Source organism: Penicillium pulvis, assembly GCF_028828015.1.
Source record: "Penicillium pulvis strain IBT 33274 chromosome Unknown contig_1_segment0_segment0, whole genome shotgun sequence".
NCBI classification, from domain to species: Eukaryota; Fungi; Ascomycota; class Eurotiomycetes; order Eurotiales; family Aspergillaceae; genus Penicillium; species Penicillium pulvis.
Genome location: NW_026643074.1, coordinates 2,403,774 through 2,423,239, shown reverse-complemented (window position 1 = coordinate 2,423,239; position 19,466 = coordinate 2,403,774). Strand labels below are relative to the sequence as shown.

Sequence of the window (19,466 nt, the reverse complement as noted above, 5' to 3'; positions counted from 1 at the left end):
CTAGTAAAGTATTTGCTTCTGCTCGACTGAATACCTTGACTTTCGCTTGTTTTCAACTTGATGGTAAGCGGGAGTGGGGTTTGTTTATATTTTGCTTCTTCCTGCTCCGTTCGGTGATCCCGACAGACGCTTGTGATGATATATGCAAATTTGAGCGGGTCAGAAACGAGGGTTGTTGCTTACCACCCATGCGTTGGTCAACTCTACTACCCCTTTTGACAAAGATGGAAGGTACTATTAGTATCCTTGCTGTAGAGCTTGATCAGCTCCTAAAAGGGATCGGAGGTACCTCTCAATGACATTATCTGGGTTTCACTGCTTAAAGACCAACGCCAATCCTGATCATTTCTGGGTTACAAGTTTAATGTTCAATACTAAGATGTATCAAGATTGCAAATTAATATAATTACAAACTTGTTCTGCCTTATTATATGTTCCTACTTGGGGCCTCTAGAACCATTGACGAAAGGGCTCTGATTTTCAGTAAACCTTGATCTACCGACTTTGGAGGTAGCCATCCGTGGTAATAACCGAGTGGATGATGCTGCCCGACATAATAGGTTCAATCTTACTACTAACACCGACCTATCATCTTCCAACTGCACTACTCTTACAATGACTCTATTACTACAACGATATACAGTGCAGGCAACATGACGGGTATTAGTACCCATGTGCGCTGGCAGAGGCCTCGGATGCGAGCTCAAAGCGCGTTACCAGCAAAGTCGAATGAACATCGTCAAACCACTCGGTCTTTTTATAAACGATTGAAACGAACATTCCGATTTGACAGCCAGCCGTACATCCTGCATATCCCACAGGAGATCTTAGATGAAATCGTTAGATACTTGCCCTTGTTATACAAGGCCTGTCTAGCGACCACCTGCAGGTCTCTATACAACCGCATCGGCATTGTTCTCCAAGACCCAGGCCTCCAAGATTCGTATTCACTCCACAAATACCATCCATTCATCAAGAAACGGGAAGTAGAAGCCAAAGTTCGCACGCAACTCATTCGTTCCGTTGGCGAGAATTCCTCCTGGAAATTTTGCCTTCATTGTGAAAAGCTTCATACTCGATCTACATGGAAGGAACCATCTAAGAAAGAATGCTACAAGCAACTCAACGCAGGATTACGTTCCAGCACGAATTGCAGAATAAAAGTTCAGCGTGAATTTGAGCAGGTCGGAAACGATCGCTACTACAGAGCAAATCACGTCTTCGCTACAATGACACGCCCACTTAGAGAAGGAGAGTGTCTTCCCTGGGCTGGGGTTGTGGAAATATGCCCTTGTCTCAGAATGACATACCAAAACCGGGACCAAATGAAAGACTTGCTCAAATCTATGGGGAAAGGTGACCCTGGCGGCGGTACAATCAACGTCGAGAATATATTCTGTCCTCTCAGTAGGGAAGACAAAGATTCCATTCTCTATCACGAGTGCACGGTGAGAGATCACCCCTTCGTCATGGTTGAAGTAAGAACGAATTTCTACTTGAGGGATGATTCTCTGTGGGTGCAAAGTAATTATCACGTCTACGTGCCGTGGGGAAAGCTACCGATTGAGGTGCAACCACCAATAACTTATTCCCAGCGGCAATTGAGGAGGTGGACGTTCCGATTCAGCCGGTTCTTGGATGATCCCAACTCGCAGAATTACGGTTCGTTCCGGGATTGGCGGCCGAGGTTTCAGAATGGGAGAAGATTGGATGAATTTCATCTTCAACTGGATAGAAACCTGGGGAAAGGAAGACTGCCTGACAAGAATTGGAAAGAATGTCGGGTTCCGAGGTCGGGAGGTGAGAGATGGTAGATAGCTTTTGGTGGTTAAGCATGGCGAAGATGGGTTGAATCTCAAATTTGCTTGGAAATGAATGATATACCAATTGATAAAGACCCTGAATGACGTTCCCTTTACTTTTCGAGCCACCAGTCTTATCACCAAGCCTCCAAGCCCTCTCCGTATATGAGATATCGCTTCTGTGACTGCTGTGCTGCATGTCTTCTTAAGGTGCAACACCATGAAGACATCTTCAACATCGAATTTACGCTTTCGAAATACTCGGCGAGGTACTGGGGCCCGTTTTTCTATGCACAAAGTCTAGCATCCTTTGGCGGCTTCCTGATCCTCCACCTGGAACATGTCTTCCGCCCAAATAATAACCGTAGTGATACCTGAGTGGATCTGCTATTATATTATACTTCTAAGTGCTGTCCTTTGATTATCGCCTTATATGACCGCTTACTCATCCAAGGCCCTCAAGGCAATGTGAAGATTGATATTACACGAAACTTGAGAATAATTGAACCCTGGATGAAACCAGGTCAAATGATTTAGTCCTTCTTATTCATTCTCACTCCATAGAACAATATGCAAACCGAAGGACACGGCAAGTAGACACGAAACCAATCCTCCCACAAATGCGCCATAAGAATGACCACAGGAACCGGAAGAACCGTACTCCGCCCAAGCCAGTAGAAAAGAAAAGCCAATCCGTATTTGAAAACCCATGCAAGAAAACACCTGGCAAATGCTGTTTGAATCGAATGGAGACAGAAGGAAAATGCATCCAACCCCCTCGGATAGTTGGGAACTCGTGTAAATAACACAGAGCCCAATGAGAAAAGAATATGAATCATGCGCCGATGATCACTGATGAAGAGAAAAGAGAGACAAAAAATTGACAGAGAAGAGGAGCTGGTCGTTGTCGACCTCGGGATATCTAGGCGTCGCGGGTGTAATGCATCACTCGTTTCAGGTCTAGTGGTCGAGGTCTACCGTTGCCCGGCCTTTTCAGCCACGGCCACGGCTACTGCTACTGCTGCACCTAAGATGGCACTCTCGGGAGCGGGGTCAAGGCTAATAGCACACTGAGAACCGGGGTGGGATCGCTCGGACAATGCATCCAGATAATCCTGGCATGTGTCCCGAAAGCCGGGGTATTTGTTGATGACGGTACCATCGCATGCAATGGAAACCTTCTTTGCGGACTCTGCACTCTCGATGACGGTGATTTCGGGAGCTTCTTTCAGAGAGTCGGTTACGGACGAAGTTGCGGGGGATTCGGCTTCGTTGCCTAGACACCACATGCTGTGGATACCGGTGGCCAGATATCCAGCGGCGCGGCGGGAGACCACTTGACAGACACGGCGGAGGAAGCGCAGGTCTTCAACGGAGGGATAACTGGGAAAAGTGTGCTCCTTTTGGAGGAGAGCGGCAGAGGGCGCCAGAGAAACGGAGGAATCTTCCTCAATGAATGCAACAATGCTAGTGTCCAGAGAATACGGCTCGCGCATGGAGTGCGGCAGCTCACCCTTGAATAGAGCTGCGGTTTCCACCGCCTCCACGATGATCAAACGAACAACCTCGCCGAGATAACGACCAGTAATCATGTATTCCAACGGCTGATAGTCGGGACGTAGGTGGGTGCGGTTCAGAACATCATCCCAGCGAGTCATCGGCAAAACGCCTCCACCAAACATGCTCAGCTCCGTGTTGACAATAACATGCTTGGCATAATCGAACCATCCATCGGGGCGAACTCCAAACTTTGTACGTCCAATTTCGTGCACGGGGAAGTGAATGGCCATGTTGGTGCCGGTTCCCAAAATCAAGGACATGCGTGTCTTGGGATCAACGTACGCACGCGACAGCAGAGCAGCAGAGCTATCGTTGACAATGGCGGCCATTTCCACATTCAGGCTGCGCCTCCGACACGAATCGATCAAGAGCTGGCCCAATTCCTGTCCAACGGTGCCGTTTGAGCAGTGGAAACCCTTGCCCATGTGAATCACCAACCCACTGCTGGTCGAGGTCTGATCGATCGGGAATGACCAGGAGAGTCCGATTGGTAGGGCGATTTCGCCGCGTCCGTAATCCGTTCCCACGTCCTTTAGCATATTTTCGATCTGTCCAGCCATCCAGTCGAAGAACTGGGTCCCCTCCAACAACTTCACGCTATTATCGATATACGATGATGCGACCCGCACGATACGCATTTCCTCCTCCCGTCCATACAATTCAATCAGAGCAACTCGGAATGTTGATCCCCCCACATCCAGGGCCAGGTAGGTGCCTTTTTCGTTGCCGCTCGGGAGAGAGTGGGTATAGGAGGAGGAGCATATTGCAGGGACTATCTTGTAGACAATGGCGAAACTGCGCGCGAATCTTCTCGGACATATCGATCATCTTTGCGGTTGACAGGGGTGTGGTAAACAGGGTCTCGACCTCGCCGGCGAAATCATCGAGGGTGCGACGACGCCAGTGGGCGCCCAGGAAGGGCTTGCGGTGCTTGTGGCCGAAGCCTCGGAAGAGTGAAGGGAAGAGGATCATGGTCTCGAGGGCGGCAACCACGTTCTGGAAGAGCTCTTGCAGACGGTGCAAGACTTTGACCAGCGGTGCCGGCATGGTCGGTGTGTGACAGACGAAACGATTGGAGGGGGATTTTGTAAGGGAGGTCAGGGCGACATGGGCGAAGATAAGGCTAGAAAGGTAATTCTGGGGGGTGTGGTTTATAGGTTGTGTCTTAGGTGACACTCCCACAGTAGTGTTCAAGGTGGATCGGAGGAGAGTGTAGCAGAAGAGAGAATCCCCACCCGTGAACACAGAGAGAGCCGCGTTTTGGAGGGGGGGTGGGAAAGAGAAACGAGGAAAGGGTCAACAAGCCGAAGCATGGATCAACATTGGTCCATTCTTGGTGTTGAGTGTCACTCGGAGTGCAACTTGAAGCCCTTGCGGTGTCGCAATGCGCGAAGTGGGTATTGGTATGGTACGGTAATTTGGAGAGTGCGGTGTTAGGGTGTGGCGATGGTGGTATTGTCAATGTTAAATTACGGTGAGGGTTAAAGTTTGAAATAGCAACTAGTATTCGATGATAAGTTCATGATAGATGTCAATACAATTAATATTTGCCTTGCAAAACCATATACTTCATAAATGTAGTCATAGACGAAGAGATCCCACCAAAATCTGCATTCCAAGCGTGGTATGTTCGTAAATGCTCGATGACCCCCTTGAGTGCAACGGTGGTAGCCGGCCCAACTGGCCGGGACCGTTACACTCATGTGGAACCGCCCTTATAACCTCGTGGAAACCTGTTGCAGCTTCACCCTTTCTTACTTTGTTTCAATAGGTAGCATGTTTAATCTTTTGTAATCTACCCCGTTCTCAATATTGGTCACGGGGGTGGTGGTTGCATCGCTGCTACCATGCGGCCATGTTTCGGACATGGATCCAGTAGTCAATCTTCTTTAGCTTCCTTTCCAATCATGATTCTGTATTACTGAACTCCCTTCGAAAATTAACACCTTGGCATGTTCGTGCTTTACCGTGACATCATCCCTGTGCATGAATGGCATCACGGTGGCCAACGTAGTCTGCATCCAGTAGAGCACCGCAACATTGAAACCTTACCATGACATTGTTCTGCCCAGGTGAACCATGTCTGCCAATCATCTACTAGACAAGAAAGGAGAGACCATCACGCAAGGGGACTACGTTTCCATCAAGTCCCGTGGGGGACATCGGGAGGGTGAGGTACGAATCCTTGTGGCCCGATATCACTCTAGGTGTTTGGAACTCATCTACAGTCTAGGTTGACAAGATCGTTACTGACGAGGCAGGGGCTCAGGCAGAAAGGGTCGTGGGCCCGCCCAAGGCAAGTTACCCCCGATTACCACTCTTCCAGTTGCATTCATGATCTGATGCTCTCTCGACATAGGTCATCTTCACCGATCAACACGGGCACAGGGTTGCCCATAATCCGCAATCGGTGGATAAGCGGTCGGGTCGGGGGTAAATGGGGATGTAGAACACAATCCCGGGGAATTATTGGGCCAAAGTCCACATAGGTGATCTGATCTCGAGGATTCTGCAAGACCTCTGTTATCTTTGCCCCACAGATCCCGTTCTGATCTGCGGGGACAAGGTTGCAATGGAGGGTTTGGCTCTGTCCAATGAAAATTTTCTTTATCAAGATAAACTTTGGCTTTCTTGATCCTTGTATTCCTTCAGTCGACGCCAGCGGCCTTCAAATCAGACCCCAAATGTTGACGACCCCCCAAAATTGGTCAAGAAGCACAAGTGCTGCACATGAGCCCGAGGCATGTTCAGCAGCTTTTAGGGATTGTTGAGGCATAGAAATTGTTCTCGGGTTTCCCAAAGTCGGCGCTTGCTGCTTTAAGCGGTGAATGGTTTTTTGATACTTCATGTGAGAATCATTCGGGTTATTCATGTAGGACTCCTCAGGCCACGGAGATGAGCCTCATTGAGCTATCCAATGCGGCAATTGATCACGAGGACATGATATCTCAGTGATCTCGTCCAATTTATCACTGCTTCGCATTGCCTCAACCGTCCAAACTCCCGTCAGGCCTTCAGCACTCAAACACGGTCTGTGGAATAGAATCACACGCATTGCTGTAGCTGAACCTCAGCAACTATTCGGAATTTGGTATAGAATTATCGAGTGTGCTCCAGGGACTTATTTACTTGCCTTATCTCTTAGGATGTACAGTTCTATTATGTGGAGATTTCGAAAGTCAGCTGGGCTCGCCACAGAACCATAAATGGGCTGTCCAGATCACCCAGCGCGGCAAAGACCAAGGATGCTTCGATGTCGCCGAATAACCCAATCAATCAGCAGCAACCTCGACCCATAGACACTACCAGGAACTGACATTCCAGTCGCAGCCCCCTGATCCTTCAGCCTTAGCAAGTGGGGGATTTGCAGGGCAGTATGTGGTATGGGGAAACCCCCCGCTCTTTGGTCACGTTCAGATAAGCACGGAATGCATCGTCGCACTGTGTCTTGAACAAGAGTAGCAGTCATCACGGTCGCGACCGACCTGAACACGTTGTGCAAGCATCCATCACTGACAGCCAAACATCCAGGGCAGGCTGGGGGCACTGGACTGTGTTGCGCTGACCATCATCGATACCCACGTTCAGCTAAACTGAGAAGCTGAGGGCAGAATGCACCTTCGGAGGCGATTCGCTTTACCGCAACATCCCCACTACAACCTATTCAATTTCAAAACCCCGTCTAGCCCTTTTCGAGGCCCCACGCGTCTTCACAGCCATGACGTGTGCGTCGTAGTCGCAATAAAGATGTCCAGACTCGTCTATGCGCGTCAACCGGGGGGCTCTCCTACGTGAAGCGTATAACCGCCCCTGACATGGGCCAGGTTACAGCAACGGACCCGCCCGCGTCAGCCAGCTGGGTCTTTGACTGGAGTCTGGAGGCGCTGGCGCCGGCCTGGTCGCTTCCAGACCTCTTTTGGACTGAAGGTTTGGTGTGCGTAGCCTTGTGGCACGAACCATTACGGGCTACGCGTCGTTTCAGGCCCGGGCGGTGTTCCAGCGGAGACGCAGACGTCACCCGGGGCGTTTAACGATTTCTACTATTAACGGGTCTGGATTCAAGGGGTTTCTTCATAATGCACGTGGGTCAAATGGTTCGCGATCAAATGTTATACGATTTAAGCGGTTTAAGTATGAGCTTGGCCTTCACTTAATGTTGGATAGAGTCGGATAATGCCAAGAGCTTTCGTGGCCTTTTTGGCCGGGACTCATTCGGCCCTAAGGAACCAATTGCCGTAGGCTGACTATGTGGAGCGTTTTCTTTTTTTTTTTCTGACAGATCGACATTGGAGGGGACAGATGAAAGATCAGGAACCACTTTTCCGATTTTTTCTTTTTTCTGTTTTACCATTGTTCCGAGTAGACTATCTTATACTGTACCAATTTTTCTGGGATAGAATTATGCACGATAAGGCATAAATCAGGGGCTATTAAAAGTGGCATATTCCCAGAACTTCTTGATCATCGTTATCTCCTCTCTGCCGCAGTGGAGGCACGAGTCAGAGACGGTTAAAATTCCTTAAATTCTGATCCATCTGGAATAGAAATCTTCCACGCCTAACCAGACTAGGCAATAGTGCCAAGACTGCAATCCCCTGAAACTCTCCATGGACTGCGGCTCAGCCAGTCATAGGGCTTGTTGTGGTGGCGCCCAGACTTCAAATTCCGGTAACCCGGCAAGCCCCGTCGAATAGAAAACATACGCACCCATGGAAATCACTTTGGAAAACGCAAGCTGAAAAGATGGACACATGGGGTAAATAAGACCGAATTATGCGATAGACCATCATCATCTCACACAGTACAGAGGATGTAATAACCGTAAAGTTACAGGAAAGTGGAAGCGAAATCTAAACAAACAAGTCAAGAAAACCCCCCGATTCGGTTAACTATACGCGATACGGGGCGCAATCAAAATACGAATTTCCGCTAAACAACCACTTTCTCTTGGTTCCACCGAAACAATGCCAAGCCTGGATCGTCAGATTCCATCTCCTGAAGTCGGGGTCTCGTCTAACCCTTTCACTCCATAGCTCAGGCCCTCTCCACTTAGTCCAAAAACGCCCGCTTCCCAGGACTGACGACGCCTCGCTCCGTGTCTGGCGTCGTCGCTCTCTTCTTCCCTCCCCCCCTTTCTTTCGCAACTCTTCCCCTGCGACATCAAGGGAAGATTTTCTTCCTAGCCACTCTTTCACCATGTTGTTCCTCGGCGCATTGTTATTATCGTGCTTACAGAATGTGGTGGCGCAACGGCATGATGCTGATCTCATGTCCTTCGTGACGGTACGTTGAGCCTCTTTGCTTATTGTCAAACTTGAACCTGCCACTAACAATTCATGATTGATTAGCTCCCCGAAGTACGAGCCCTCAAATGGGAAGTCACCCATCATGATCGTGAACGCGAGGCCCCAGGATATTGGTTCGTTGCGCCGTACGGACAGATCTCCCCCGAGAATCCCACCCAGAAATACCAGCAGTATCAAGTCGGTCCGTACATTTATGATAACGATGGTGTATGTGGAGTTTTTCCTTTTCCCGAAGCATTGTGCAATCGCTAACGTGTTGGGATAGATGCTGGTCTGGGCCGGTCCAAGTCTCTACGACAATCGCAACGCCTTCGATTTCCGCGCCAACCTCAATATGGACGGCGAGCCACACCTATCATTCATCGTGGCATGGGATAATGAAAATGGAAATGACAGGGGACACGGTGTGATTGTCGATAAGCACTACCAGGTTGAGAAGGAGGTTCTTCCGTTGGTGGATGTGCACGACTTCAACATGCACGAGTTTAACATTTTGGACGGTGGAAAGACCGTTTTGGCCTGTGTGTATCGTCAAGTCGAGGTTGATCTGGCGGACTTTGGCCGCCCGAACGAGAAGAGCTGGGTTGTCTCCGGCGGATTCGCTGAATTCGACATTGAGACCAATCAGCTTCTGGCGCAGTGGAACAGTCTCGATCACATTGCCCTGCATGAATCGAACATGTTCCATGCTTGGGATGGCGTTCTGGGCGCACCTGGCTGGGATTATGTTCATGCCAACGCGGTGGATAAGAATGCGGCTGGCGACTACATTATCTCGATGCGATTCACCAACACCATCTATGGTGTTTCTGGTGTGGATGGAAACGTTATGTGGCGCCTCGGTGGACTTGAGAGCGATTTCACCCAAGACTTCACTTTCTCTAAGCAGCACGATGTGAAATTCGTCTCGTCCAACGGTACCCACCATGTTATCTCGTTCTTGAACAACGCCTCTGATGAACGCGGTAATGATGAGAACATGTCTTCGGTTCTGCACGTCGAGCTGGACACCGTCGCAATGACCGCCCACGTTGTCAAGCGTATCAACCGCCCCGATGCTGGTTTGACCCGTCTCCGTGGAAGTGCTGAGGTTCTCCCCAACGGTAATATCTTCATCGGCTGGAGTGAGCGAGGCTACCAGAGTGAGCACGCCTCCAACGGCGATGTGTTGATGACCGCCCGATTCGCTTCCACTCGCTATTCGACCTACCGCGCATACAAGTCCGAATTCACCGGTCGCCCTCTTACCCCTCCTGACGTGGTGGCCTCCGTCTACGGAACCAGCAGCACCGATATCACCACCATCATGTACGTTAGTTGGAACGGTGCTACCGACGTTGCCGGCTGGAACTTCTATGCCAAGGCTTACGACCGTGGTGACTCCGTCTTCATTGGTCATGCCAACAAGACTGATTTCGAGACTATGTACATTGTGGATGGCTACATGGACTGGATCACCGCTGAGGCCGTTGACCGTGATGGTAACTCGATGATGAAGTCACGCATTATTCGCAGTGATATTCCCAGCAACTGGCAGGCCGTTGGTTTCCTTGGAGCGACCAGCCCCTCTCCCGATGACCCGTCTCTCATTTCGGCTGCCTACGAGCAGTCCAAGTCCCACTCTACCGAGTCCACCGAGTCTTCTGACACCACTGATACCACCGACTCGACTGACTCGACTGATTCTACCGACGATACCGCCGAAACTGTCATCGAGGACAACACTGACACCACCGAGGACACTAGCAGCGGTAGCATGGACGACATGGATATGGGCGACAGCTCCGATTCCACCAGCTCATCTTACTCCGACGCAAAGGAGGTCGCCAAAGCCGTGAACAAGGCCTACGAAGTCATCCGCGGCGTTGGAGCTCTCCTGATCTTCATCCTAGTGTCCTGCACAGTCGGAGGTGTCGGATTCGCCTGTTACCGCATGTTCACAAGCCGCAAGAGTCGTGCCTATCAGCACATCTCTTCGGAAGAAGATCTCCCCACAGAAGAGATCCACCTGCGTTCTCAAGCCCAGGAGTGATGACTTGATTTCAAGATCTACAGATCTACGGATCCTCGAAGTTCACATTTCGGGATCTTCTTTTATTCTCTTTGTTTTTTTTTTGAACATCCGTTTTGCATAATTAGCAGCGTCGTCGCATCTGCCGCTTTCGCATTTGCATCGCATCACTCCCCGGAACCTGTCTCTTCCCGGTGAAGAGACGGAGGAATTGTACGATCCCGAGGAATATAAAAATGGAGAGTCGAATATACTCCACTCCATACGGAACCTGAACGAAAGAGATGGGAAGGGAAAGCCGGGAAGCTGAGAGGGTATGGGTACATACTGTACAATCAGGTCATGATCGTTCCACGCATATCATACCCCATTTGGCGTTTATTATTTTTTGATCTTTTCTTACGGGTTCTTTTCTTTTCCGGGACTGAGATGCTGGATCTGTTGAAGCTGAATCTGAAACTGAATGGTTTCTTCTAGGTCCACACTCCTGTTTCCCTTTTTGACCCTATACCTTTTTGTTTCCATTATTCTTGTGTAATATTACCTTTATACTTTATATTTCTTGTCTTACTGCTATTCGTTGTGAACGACCTGACAGAATCAATTGTACATACTGCAATGAAGATCATAGACAATTTCGACTAAACTAAAATTATCCCACCAATTACAGTATATTCCAAGGTTTGCTTCGCCCTTTTCGCCACTGAAAAGATAGATATTTTATCCACGTTGATCCACCCAAGAGGACGGAGTACAAGGTGTACGTATACATCAACCTTAAGAAAGGAATTGATCTGACAAGTCCCACATAGAGGATACGCGCCTCCCCCTTGACCCGCCTTCCGCACTAGGAATACCCGTTTCTCCACTTCAGGGCCTTGAATGGTCACAGAAAAATCAACGTGGCGTTGCACTATTAGTGATGCATGGATTCACACCTATCAGAACTGAGACTGACGGTGACGTGTATACTTGCATGGTCACTGGGTTACCCAGTGTATACAGAGGGCGGGGATTGGTCTAATGTATGTGTTTTTTATTGCGTACAGTACATCCCCACGTAGGTGGACGCAGGGGATAGCCTAGGTTTCTATACCCACTTGACAAGATAATGCTCAGGCTCCCGGGGCTATGAGTCGGTGCAATTCGCCGTTTTTGCAAATGATCGTCATGTGGATCTTACGCTGGGTCGGTTCGGCTACTTTGAAGCACGTCCTGATCATCTGGACATGGTAAAGGGTAAACCTCGGTGGATACGGCTGACAATAAGCAGAAAAATAAACTTATGGGAGTAAATAATTCAAAAAAAGGCGAAGTGTAATAGGTATTCTATAGATCTCATAAACATGCAAGCATAAAACATTAAACAAATTAGCAGAGCAAATAAACACTGAAGCCACTAAGCCTGCGACTTGGCCAAAATAATCTCTGCCAAAGCCATCAACGAACCACTAGACAACAACTCCAAAACCTGGACATTGGCATTCGCCTCCCTAGCAATCCAGTTGCGAATCTCAATAGCGACCAAGGAATCTAATCCAAGCGACGAAACAGTGACAGAAGGATCCATATCCTCCAGCGAAATCTGCAGCACCTGAGCCAACTTAGCCGCCAGAGCAAGATAACAGATGTGCAACGCGGTCTCCTTGTTCTCAGCGCTAGCCAGCTGCACATTCAGCGGCACAGAAGGTCCAGATGGACCGCCTCCACTGCCCAACTTCTCTTTAGCAGATTCGTAGAGTCCACTGAACTTGGCGTCCTGCGCCCAGAAGTGGTCTAGTGTTTTACCCAAGCTGAGACCCGTGATGCTTTGACCTGAGCATGAGTTGCCGAGATCACCGGTAATGGCTGCACCAAATAGCGCGAGAACCTCGCCTTCGTCCATTGTGTCGCTGCCGATGTTCTTGAGGACTTCGGCGAGACGCTTGGAATCTACGTCGGCTAGGTAGCCGGCGTCGCTAACTGCTGTTAGGTCGATCGTAGTTCCGGGGAGGTTGAGGGAGCGTCTGTAGGACATGAACTCGTCTAGGAAGACGTTGGCTGCTGCGTAGGCTGCTTGGCCTCTGTTGCCGATCACACCGGCGACAGAGGAGAGCGCGATGAAGAAATCGAGCTTTGTGTCTGAGAGGACGTTGTGGAAGTTCCAGGCTCCTTCGACCTTGCTTGCTGCGACCGAGTTAAAGTCGTCTAGCGTCATGTTCTCGAAGAGCATGTCCTGGGATTTGTTAGTGATTGCTCGATTCAAAGGAAAGTGGTATGGGTGGGTAGTTGCTTACGCGAAGGACCATTGCTCCGTGGACGACACCGCGGACTGGGGGTAAGTCTTTCATGTCCTCATTGATGAGGGTCGAGACGGATTGCTTGTCGATCACGTCGCAAGCCTTCACTGTGACATGGGTTCCGTCGACAGCTAGCTCGTCGATTAGAGCTTGGACTTTGTCGTTGACTGATGCTCGGCGGGATACGAGGACGATGTTTCGTGCTCCCTTCGATGACATCCATTTCGCCATGCTTCGGCCAAGACCACCTGTTCCACCGATCAGGATGTAGGAGGCATCAGCCTTGAGTAGGGAGGAGCTAGTCTTTGGTGCAACGGCCTATTGAAAGTTAGATATATATCTCAATTGTAGATCCTGCGAACAACTTACCTTGACTTGGTCCTCGACATGGGGAACAACAACGATCTTACCCATCGCCTTTCCGGTCTGCAACGTCCGGAAAGCAGCCTCCAACTCGGAGATCCTGTAGCTGGTCAGAGGCATAATAGGGTTGAGCGAGCCCTTGCTCATCATGTGAGAAACTTCGTCCAACAAAGTCTTCATCAGAACCGGCTTGTAAGATGCGACCTTAGTAAGATCGACCGACGAGAAAGTCACATTGTACTCGAAGGGCAGCATGTCCAGTCGAGTGTTCTTCGTGATATCAGCCTTGCCAATCTCAACGAAGCGACCGAATGGGGCAAGAGTCTCCCAGGTCTCGCGAAGGAGATCACCCGCCAGCGAGTTGATCACCACATCCACACCCTTGTTGTTCGTGGCTCTGCGGATACCCTGACCGAAAGACACATCACGGCTGTAGAAGATGTGGTCTTCGGGGATATTGTACTGCGTGATGAGGAACTGCTTCTTATCAACACTGCCGACTGTCACAAAGATCTCGGCTCCGATGATCTGCGCGAGCTGGATAGCTGCTTGTCCGACACCACCTGCACCGGCGTGAATGAGAACTTTTTCACCGGCTTGGAGTTGACTAAGGTTGAACAGAGCGTAGTAAGCTGTGCAGAAGACGACTGGAACGGTAGCAGCGACCTCGAACGACATGAAGTTCGGAACGGGTGCGGCACTGGTGGCTTTGCATCGTGCGTATGTAGAGTAGGCACCCAGGGGCAGGGCCATGACTCTTTGGCCGACCTGTAGGTGCTGGACATCTTTTCCGACCGCTGTCACAATACCACTGCATTCGATTCCAATGTATGGTTGCGCAAGCTGTCCCATAGTGACCACAATATCCTTGAAGTTCAGGCCAGTAGCTTTGACTTCGATTTCGATATCGTCATCGGCCAGTGGCTCAGGGGTGTCTTCTTTGAAATACAAGGTGTCCAGAGATCCGGGGCTTGCAATCTGGAGATTGAAGCGACGGCCGGGTTGGATGAATGGCTGAGTCGTGATAGTTTGCTCATGGGTCTCATTGTGAACAAATGCATTAGCGACATCATCATCGACAACGCGGGGGACAAGCAACTCGTCACCCTTGGCCTTGAATTCGAAATCCTTGCTCGGCTTCGCACCATCAGTGGGCCACAGAGCCTCGATAGCAGCCAGGACAGGCTTTGCGTTGTCGAGCTCTGCCGTGTTGATGCCGAGAGTAGCAACCTTGGACAGCGCCTCAGACCGCAGACTGCGAGTCAAACCGACGATCATGTGTGCATCAGGAGTATCTTCGCGGTAGACCCAAATCACATGGGACGCAGTAAGTAGAGTCTTCTTGATGCTTTCAAAGACCTCCGGGGTGAGATCGCGCAGAGTCTCGTCTCCGGTCTGGAGCACGATGACATGCTTGTTCGCGCAGTCGACTCCGTCAAAAGCCGCAATTGATGGCAGCCAGCTGCTGGTCGCGGCTGAAATTGCGCTGCTCAGTTTCTCAGCAGTGCCATTCAGCTTGCCAAATTGCGTGATCAAGACATCGCTCTGATGAAGGTTACCGTTGCCGTTAACATGAGGTTTGTCGTCTGAGGTGACATGTCCGTTCACAGCTGAGTCTCCATTGGTTTGGGCATGGCCATTTGGCTCCTTGGCTTCACCATTGGCAGCTCCCTCGAGCTGAGAGAGTGGGGTCCATTCTAGCTTGAAGCAAAGATCGCGGGCATCAGAGCCACGCAGGGAACCAGCATCCTTGAGTGGAGTCATGACCAGACCCTCCATGGAGATCAAAACTTCCGTCGAGTTCTCCGGAGTAACCCAAAGATCAAACTTGGTCGGCTCGGGAGTCTGCTGAATCGGTCCTCCATTGCACCAAGCTTTCACAAATTCACCAGGGTTCGAAGGAATGTTGTTGGCAATAGACAAGTTCTTGATCATAGTAGGCATGTAAAGTGTCTCCAGCTCCATTTTACCATTACCCAGAATCGGCCAAACCAGGTGCAATAGACCATCCAAGAAGGTCGGGTGAATAACCAGGGGAGCCTCGAACTTCTTGGGCATCATAGACTTTGTGTCTCGAACATAAAGATCGGCACGTGAGTGACTGGGACTAGAGAAACAATTTTCCAAACCTTGGAAAGCCGGCCCATAGCCGGCTCCTACCTCGGCCAGAACCTGATACATGTTGCTGGTGTCAATGCTGTACGTTGTTGCGGTGCGCACGGATGCGATCTGGTTCTGGAAGTGGTTTACCTCTGTCTCAGCGACGTTGGAAACGGCAGTCTGTTGCATCTTATTCACGCGTGTTCGAACCAGTCCTGTGCAGTGCTCTGTCCAGCCTCGCTTGGTAGACCAAGAGCAGATGCGGAACTCATCCCATACATCGGAGTTACCGCGTGTGCCTTCGGTGTATGGTCGAAGCGTGATGGTGGTTTCGGCGTCGGAATCGTCGCTTAAGACCAAAGCTGAACCAACCTTAACCTCTCGGAAGTCGAACTGGGAGAATTGTGCATCTCTGCTCTCAGCACGTCGCTTGGCACCCTCAACTGCCATGGACAACTGTTTGGTGTCAGTGTGTATCGTTGAGAAGGGGGTTCAAATACTTACATAGCCTGCCATCGGGTACACAGCCATGCCCTGCATCTTGTGTTCCCGGAGCCATGGGATATCGTCGAGGCGAACAATGTTTCTCCATGTGGGCTCCAAGTCATTCGAGTAGAAAGCCTGTGCTCCCAAAAGATCATTTCGCATTCCATCTCTGAGGACGTGCTTTTGCGCGATACGAGACTCGTGCCAATATTTGGTGCCGTGCTGCCATGGGTATCGAGGAAGGTCCCGCAAGAAAGCTCGGGATTTTCCACCACTAACAGGGAAGTTCACCTTCTTGATATCAAGAGTAACTCCACGAACAAATGCAGCACCGGCAGCATCCAAAACAGACTGTGCGGGGTCTGCATTACGAACGACAGTAGGGGTATATCCGATCTTCGCAGTGATTGAGCCGATAGTCTTCATCGTGTCAAGAATGGGACCCTTCAAAGCAGAATGGGGGCCAACCTCAACAAGCAAGTTGGGACGAGACTCTTCCTCGGCACACATCTTGGTAAGAGCATTGGCGAACAGGACTGGAGATGTCAGGTTCTGTACCCAGTAGGCCGCACCCAGCTCGGATGGGTCTGCAATTTGGCCAGTGACCGAAGAGAAGAATGTGGCTGTCGCCGTGCTGGAAGGCTTGATAGACTCGATCGAAGTAAGGTATGCCTCTGCGACGTTCTTCATGTGGTCAGAGTGGTAGGCAACATCAATCTTTAGCTTCCGGTTGAAGAGTTGCTTGGCCTGCAAGACAGTCTCCAACTCGTCAATTGCCTGTGTGTCTCCAGAGACAGTCACACTGGAAGGACTATTGACACAAGCAATAGTTGCATATCCCTTTAGGGTCTTCAGCATCGGTCTGATAGTATCGGGGCTTGCTCCAACAGCAATCATCGTGCCCTGCAGCAAGGGGAACGAGCCCTTCAGTAGCTGGGTCATCTGACCGCGGCGGTAGGACAGTGCCATAGCTGCTTCCAAGTCATAGATACCGGCAGCATAAGCAGCACCAATCTCACCAGAGCTGTGACCCACAACGGAAGTTGGCTTGACACCCCAAGATCGAAGAAGATCCACCAAGGCAACCTGAAGTGCCGTACAAGCGGGCTGACTGAGATGCGGCGAGTTGATCTGGGAGTGGGTAGTATCCTTCTCAAGTTCTTCGATGAGAGAGAAGTCCGCTCCGAGATGTCGCAGGTGCTCATCAGCTCGCTCCATTGCCTCCGCAAAGACAGCATATTCTTTCATCAAAGGCATACCCATTTGGGCCCACTGAGCACCCTGTCCAGTAAAGACAAATGACACGGTTGGCGTTCCTAAGACTCGAGTGGGGTTCGCTTTCAACTGGGCCAGACGAATACTCAGATCATCCAGTGATGTGGCGGAAAGGGCAACTCGGTATGCGAGGTGAGACAGCTTGCTGCCCACAGTGTGGGCGAAATTTCCAAACAGTGATTTTTCAAACACCTCTGGTCGCTGTTCAAAGTAGACCCCAAAGTCTTTGATTCTTGTCTTCAGTGACTCCTTGTCGTTGGCCGAGATCAAGAAGAGCTTGTGCGCAGGGTCGAGATCATCATCCGCGCTTTCCACAGCCTCGACTGGTGGCGGAGGCTTCTCGAGAACCGCGTGAGCATTGGTTCCACCAAATCCATAGTTCGAAACACTAATATATTTCTTGCCACGAGGCCAGGGCCGGGTTGATGTGACGACCTTCATATTCCAGTCGGCCAGCGGGATATTGGGGTTAGGCTTCCTGAAGTCGGCATTTGGCAGCATCAACCCTCTGTCCAGCATCATGGCAGCCTTAATGATCGAGACCATACCACTGGCACCTTCCAAGTGACCAACATTGGACTTGGCGGAGCCAATGTAAAGCGGATTCCTGGCGTTGCGGTTCTGGCCTAGGGCTCCATGGACGGCCTCCGCCTCAATAGGATCTCCGGCCTTGGTTCCTGTGCCGTGCATTTCTGCAAAACCACACTCATCTGGGTTCAAGTGGCCATCCCGGTACACCTGGCGGATGAGGTCCTCTTGAGCCTGTCCATTGGGCAAGGTGATACCCTTGGTCCGTCCATCTTGGTTGACACCAGTATTAGCAATTATGGCCCGAATGGGATCTTTATCACGAAGGGCAGCGTCGAGCGGCTTAAGAAGCACGACACCTGCACCCTCGCCTCGCGCAAAACCAGATTTGGCGCGTTCATCAAACGAGTAAGTCTTTCCGTCATCATTGAACAACCTGAAAATTAAGGTTAGAAAGCGGCCCGAAGTGGTCCCGACGAACGGGTGCTTATTACTTACTGAGACATTGACATTGAAACAAAATAATCTGGAAGAAGGTTCAACCTGCATCCAGCGACCAGCGCTTCTTTGGACTCACCACTGCGCAGACTCTGGACTGCATAGTGCAATGCGACCAGAGACGAAGAACACGCAGTATCGATAGTGAGACTAGGTCCTTGCAGATCAAAGAAGTAGGAAATTCGGTTGGATTGAATCGAAGGTGCGTTACCGGTGGCCTGGAAAGGAGGAACTGTCTCGATATCACGCAGATTGCGAAGTTCATAGTCGGCAAAGTTACCACCGACAAAAACACCAACGTTGCGTCCCGCGAGTGACTCTTTGGGAATGCCAGCACTCTCCAAAGCCTCGTAGGAGCACTCCAAAAGGAGCCGCTGCTGTGGGTCCATAGCCACGGCTTCTTGGACGGTAACATTGAAAAATGGTGCGTCAAATCGAGACAGGGTCTCATCGTCTAAGAAGTAACCTCCTGCCGGGTTGAATGTTCCCGCCTTGGAGGGTTCGGGGTGATGATAGGCCCCGGGGGAGAATCGGTCTTTGGGAATGGGGGCCCAGCCGCTCCGACCTCGAGTACATAGCTCCCATAAGTCGCCGGGGGACGAGACCTGTCCAGCCAGTCGACAGGCATATCCAATGAGTGCAATGGGTTGGGGTGACTGGGATTCCGGCAATGTCCCGTTGGGGTTGGCGGAGCTAGTAGAGGAGGACATTGTGAAATGATGAAAAGAGTATGAAGGCTGGTATCGCAATAGACCATGAGGTGCTGGCCATTGACAGTTAAATAGATGTTCCTTGAGTATAGAAAAATGATCGCCGCGTGACTTTCCTAGATGGCTCAATTTTTGGGAAATTCGAGTTTTGAAATTTGGTTTTTCAATTTTTTGAATTTTTGTATTTCCATGTAATTGTTTTTCACGCCGATGGATAAGGAACCAATGCTTGACATTGGATGGAATTATTTGGCGTAACTTTGAGCCTTCTGGTTGTGCCACTCAACTTAGACACAAATTCAGGGACAAGATTCACGGTTCCATGCAACCCACAGGAGCTTCAAACTTGCGCATTGAGCGTCGATCACATGTGTTCTATGTTTCGGAGGGATTGGTCTCATTTACGGGCTTTGCAATGTGTTCCTTGGCTCTGGAACGATTGCTAGCAAAGTCAAAAAGGGAGGCAACTCCTCGGTCTATCTTCTGTCGCCTCCGTTCATCTATTTAGTTCCCATCTTTGTCCCCCGGAAGATAAGGAGCTGTACAAC

At 50.3% G+C, this 19,466-nt stretch overlaps 4 protein-coding genes across 4 annotated transcripts; 2 read left to right on the top strand and 2 right to left on the bottom strand.

Annotated features, from left to right (window-relative positions):
• Positions 1 to 2,776: 2,776 nt before the first annotated feature.
• Positions 2,777 to 4,409, bottom strand: N7503_003852 (putative hexokinase; the record flags this gene model as incomplete). Its single annotated transcript, XM_057063399.1, is given in 2 exon segments — positions 2,777 to 4,169; positions 4,180 to 4,409. 2 exon segments carry the CDS (start codon positions 4,407 to 4,409, stop codon positions 2,777 to 2,779), a joined length of 1,623 nt encoding a protein of 540 aa, XP_056924314.1.
• A 1,032-nt stretch (positions 4,410 to 5,441) lies between these two features.
• Positions 5,442 to 5,700, top strand: N7503_003851 (uncharacterized protein; the record flags this gene model as incomplete). Its single annotated transcript, XM_057063398.1, has 2 exons — positions 5,442 to 5,537; positions 5,596 to 5,700. The coding sequence occupies 2 exons, from the start codon at positions 5,442 to 5,444 to the stop codon at positions 5,698 to 5,700; spliced, it is 201 nt and encodes a 66-aa protein (XP_056924313.1).
• Positions 5,701 to 8,558: 2,858 nt separating this feature from the next.
• N7503_003850 (uncharacterized protein) lies at positions 8,559 to 10,700 on the top strand (the record flags this gene model as incomplete). The annotated part of the gene is made up of 3 exons (XM_057063397.1): positions 8,559 to 8,645; positions 8,711 to 8,875; positions 8,934 to 10,700. 3 exons carry the CDS (start codon positions 8,559 to 8,561, stop codon positions 10,698 to 10,700), a joined length of 2,019 nt encoding a protein of 672 aa, XP_056924312.1.
• Positions 10,701 to 12,078: 1,378 nt separating this feature from the next.
• N7503_003849 (type I polyketide synthase) lies at positions 12,079 to 18,918 on the bottom strand (the record flags this gene model as incomplete). The annotated part of the gene is made up of 5 exons (XM_057063396.1): positions 12,079 to 12,894; positions 12,956 to 13,276; positions 13,328 to 15,877; positions 15,926 to 18,146; positions 18,209 to 18,918. The coding sequence occupies 5 exons, from the start codon at positions 18,916 to 18,918 to the stop codon at positions 12,079 to 12,081; spliced, it is 6,618 nt and encodes a 2,205-aa protein (XP_056924311.1).
• Between the last annotated feature and the right edge of the window lie 548 nt (positions 18,919 to 19,466).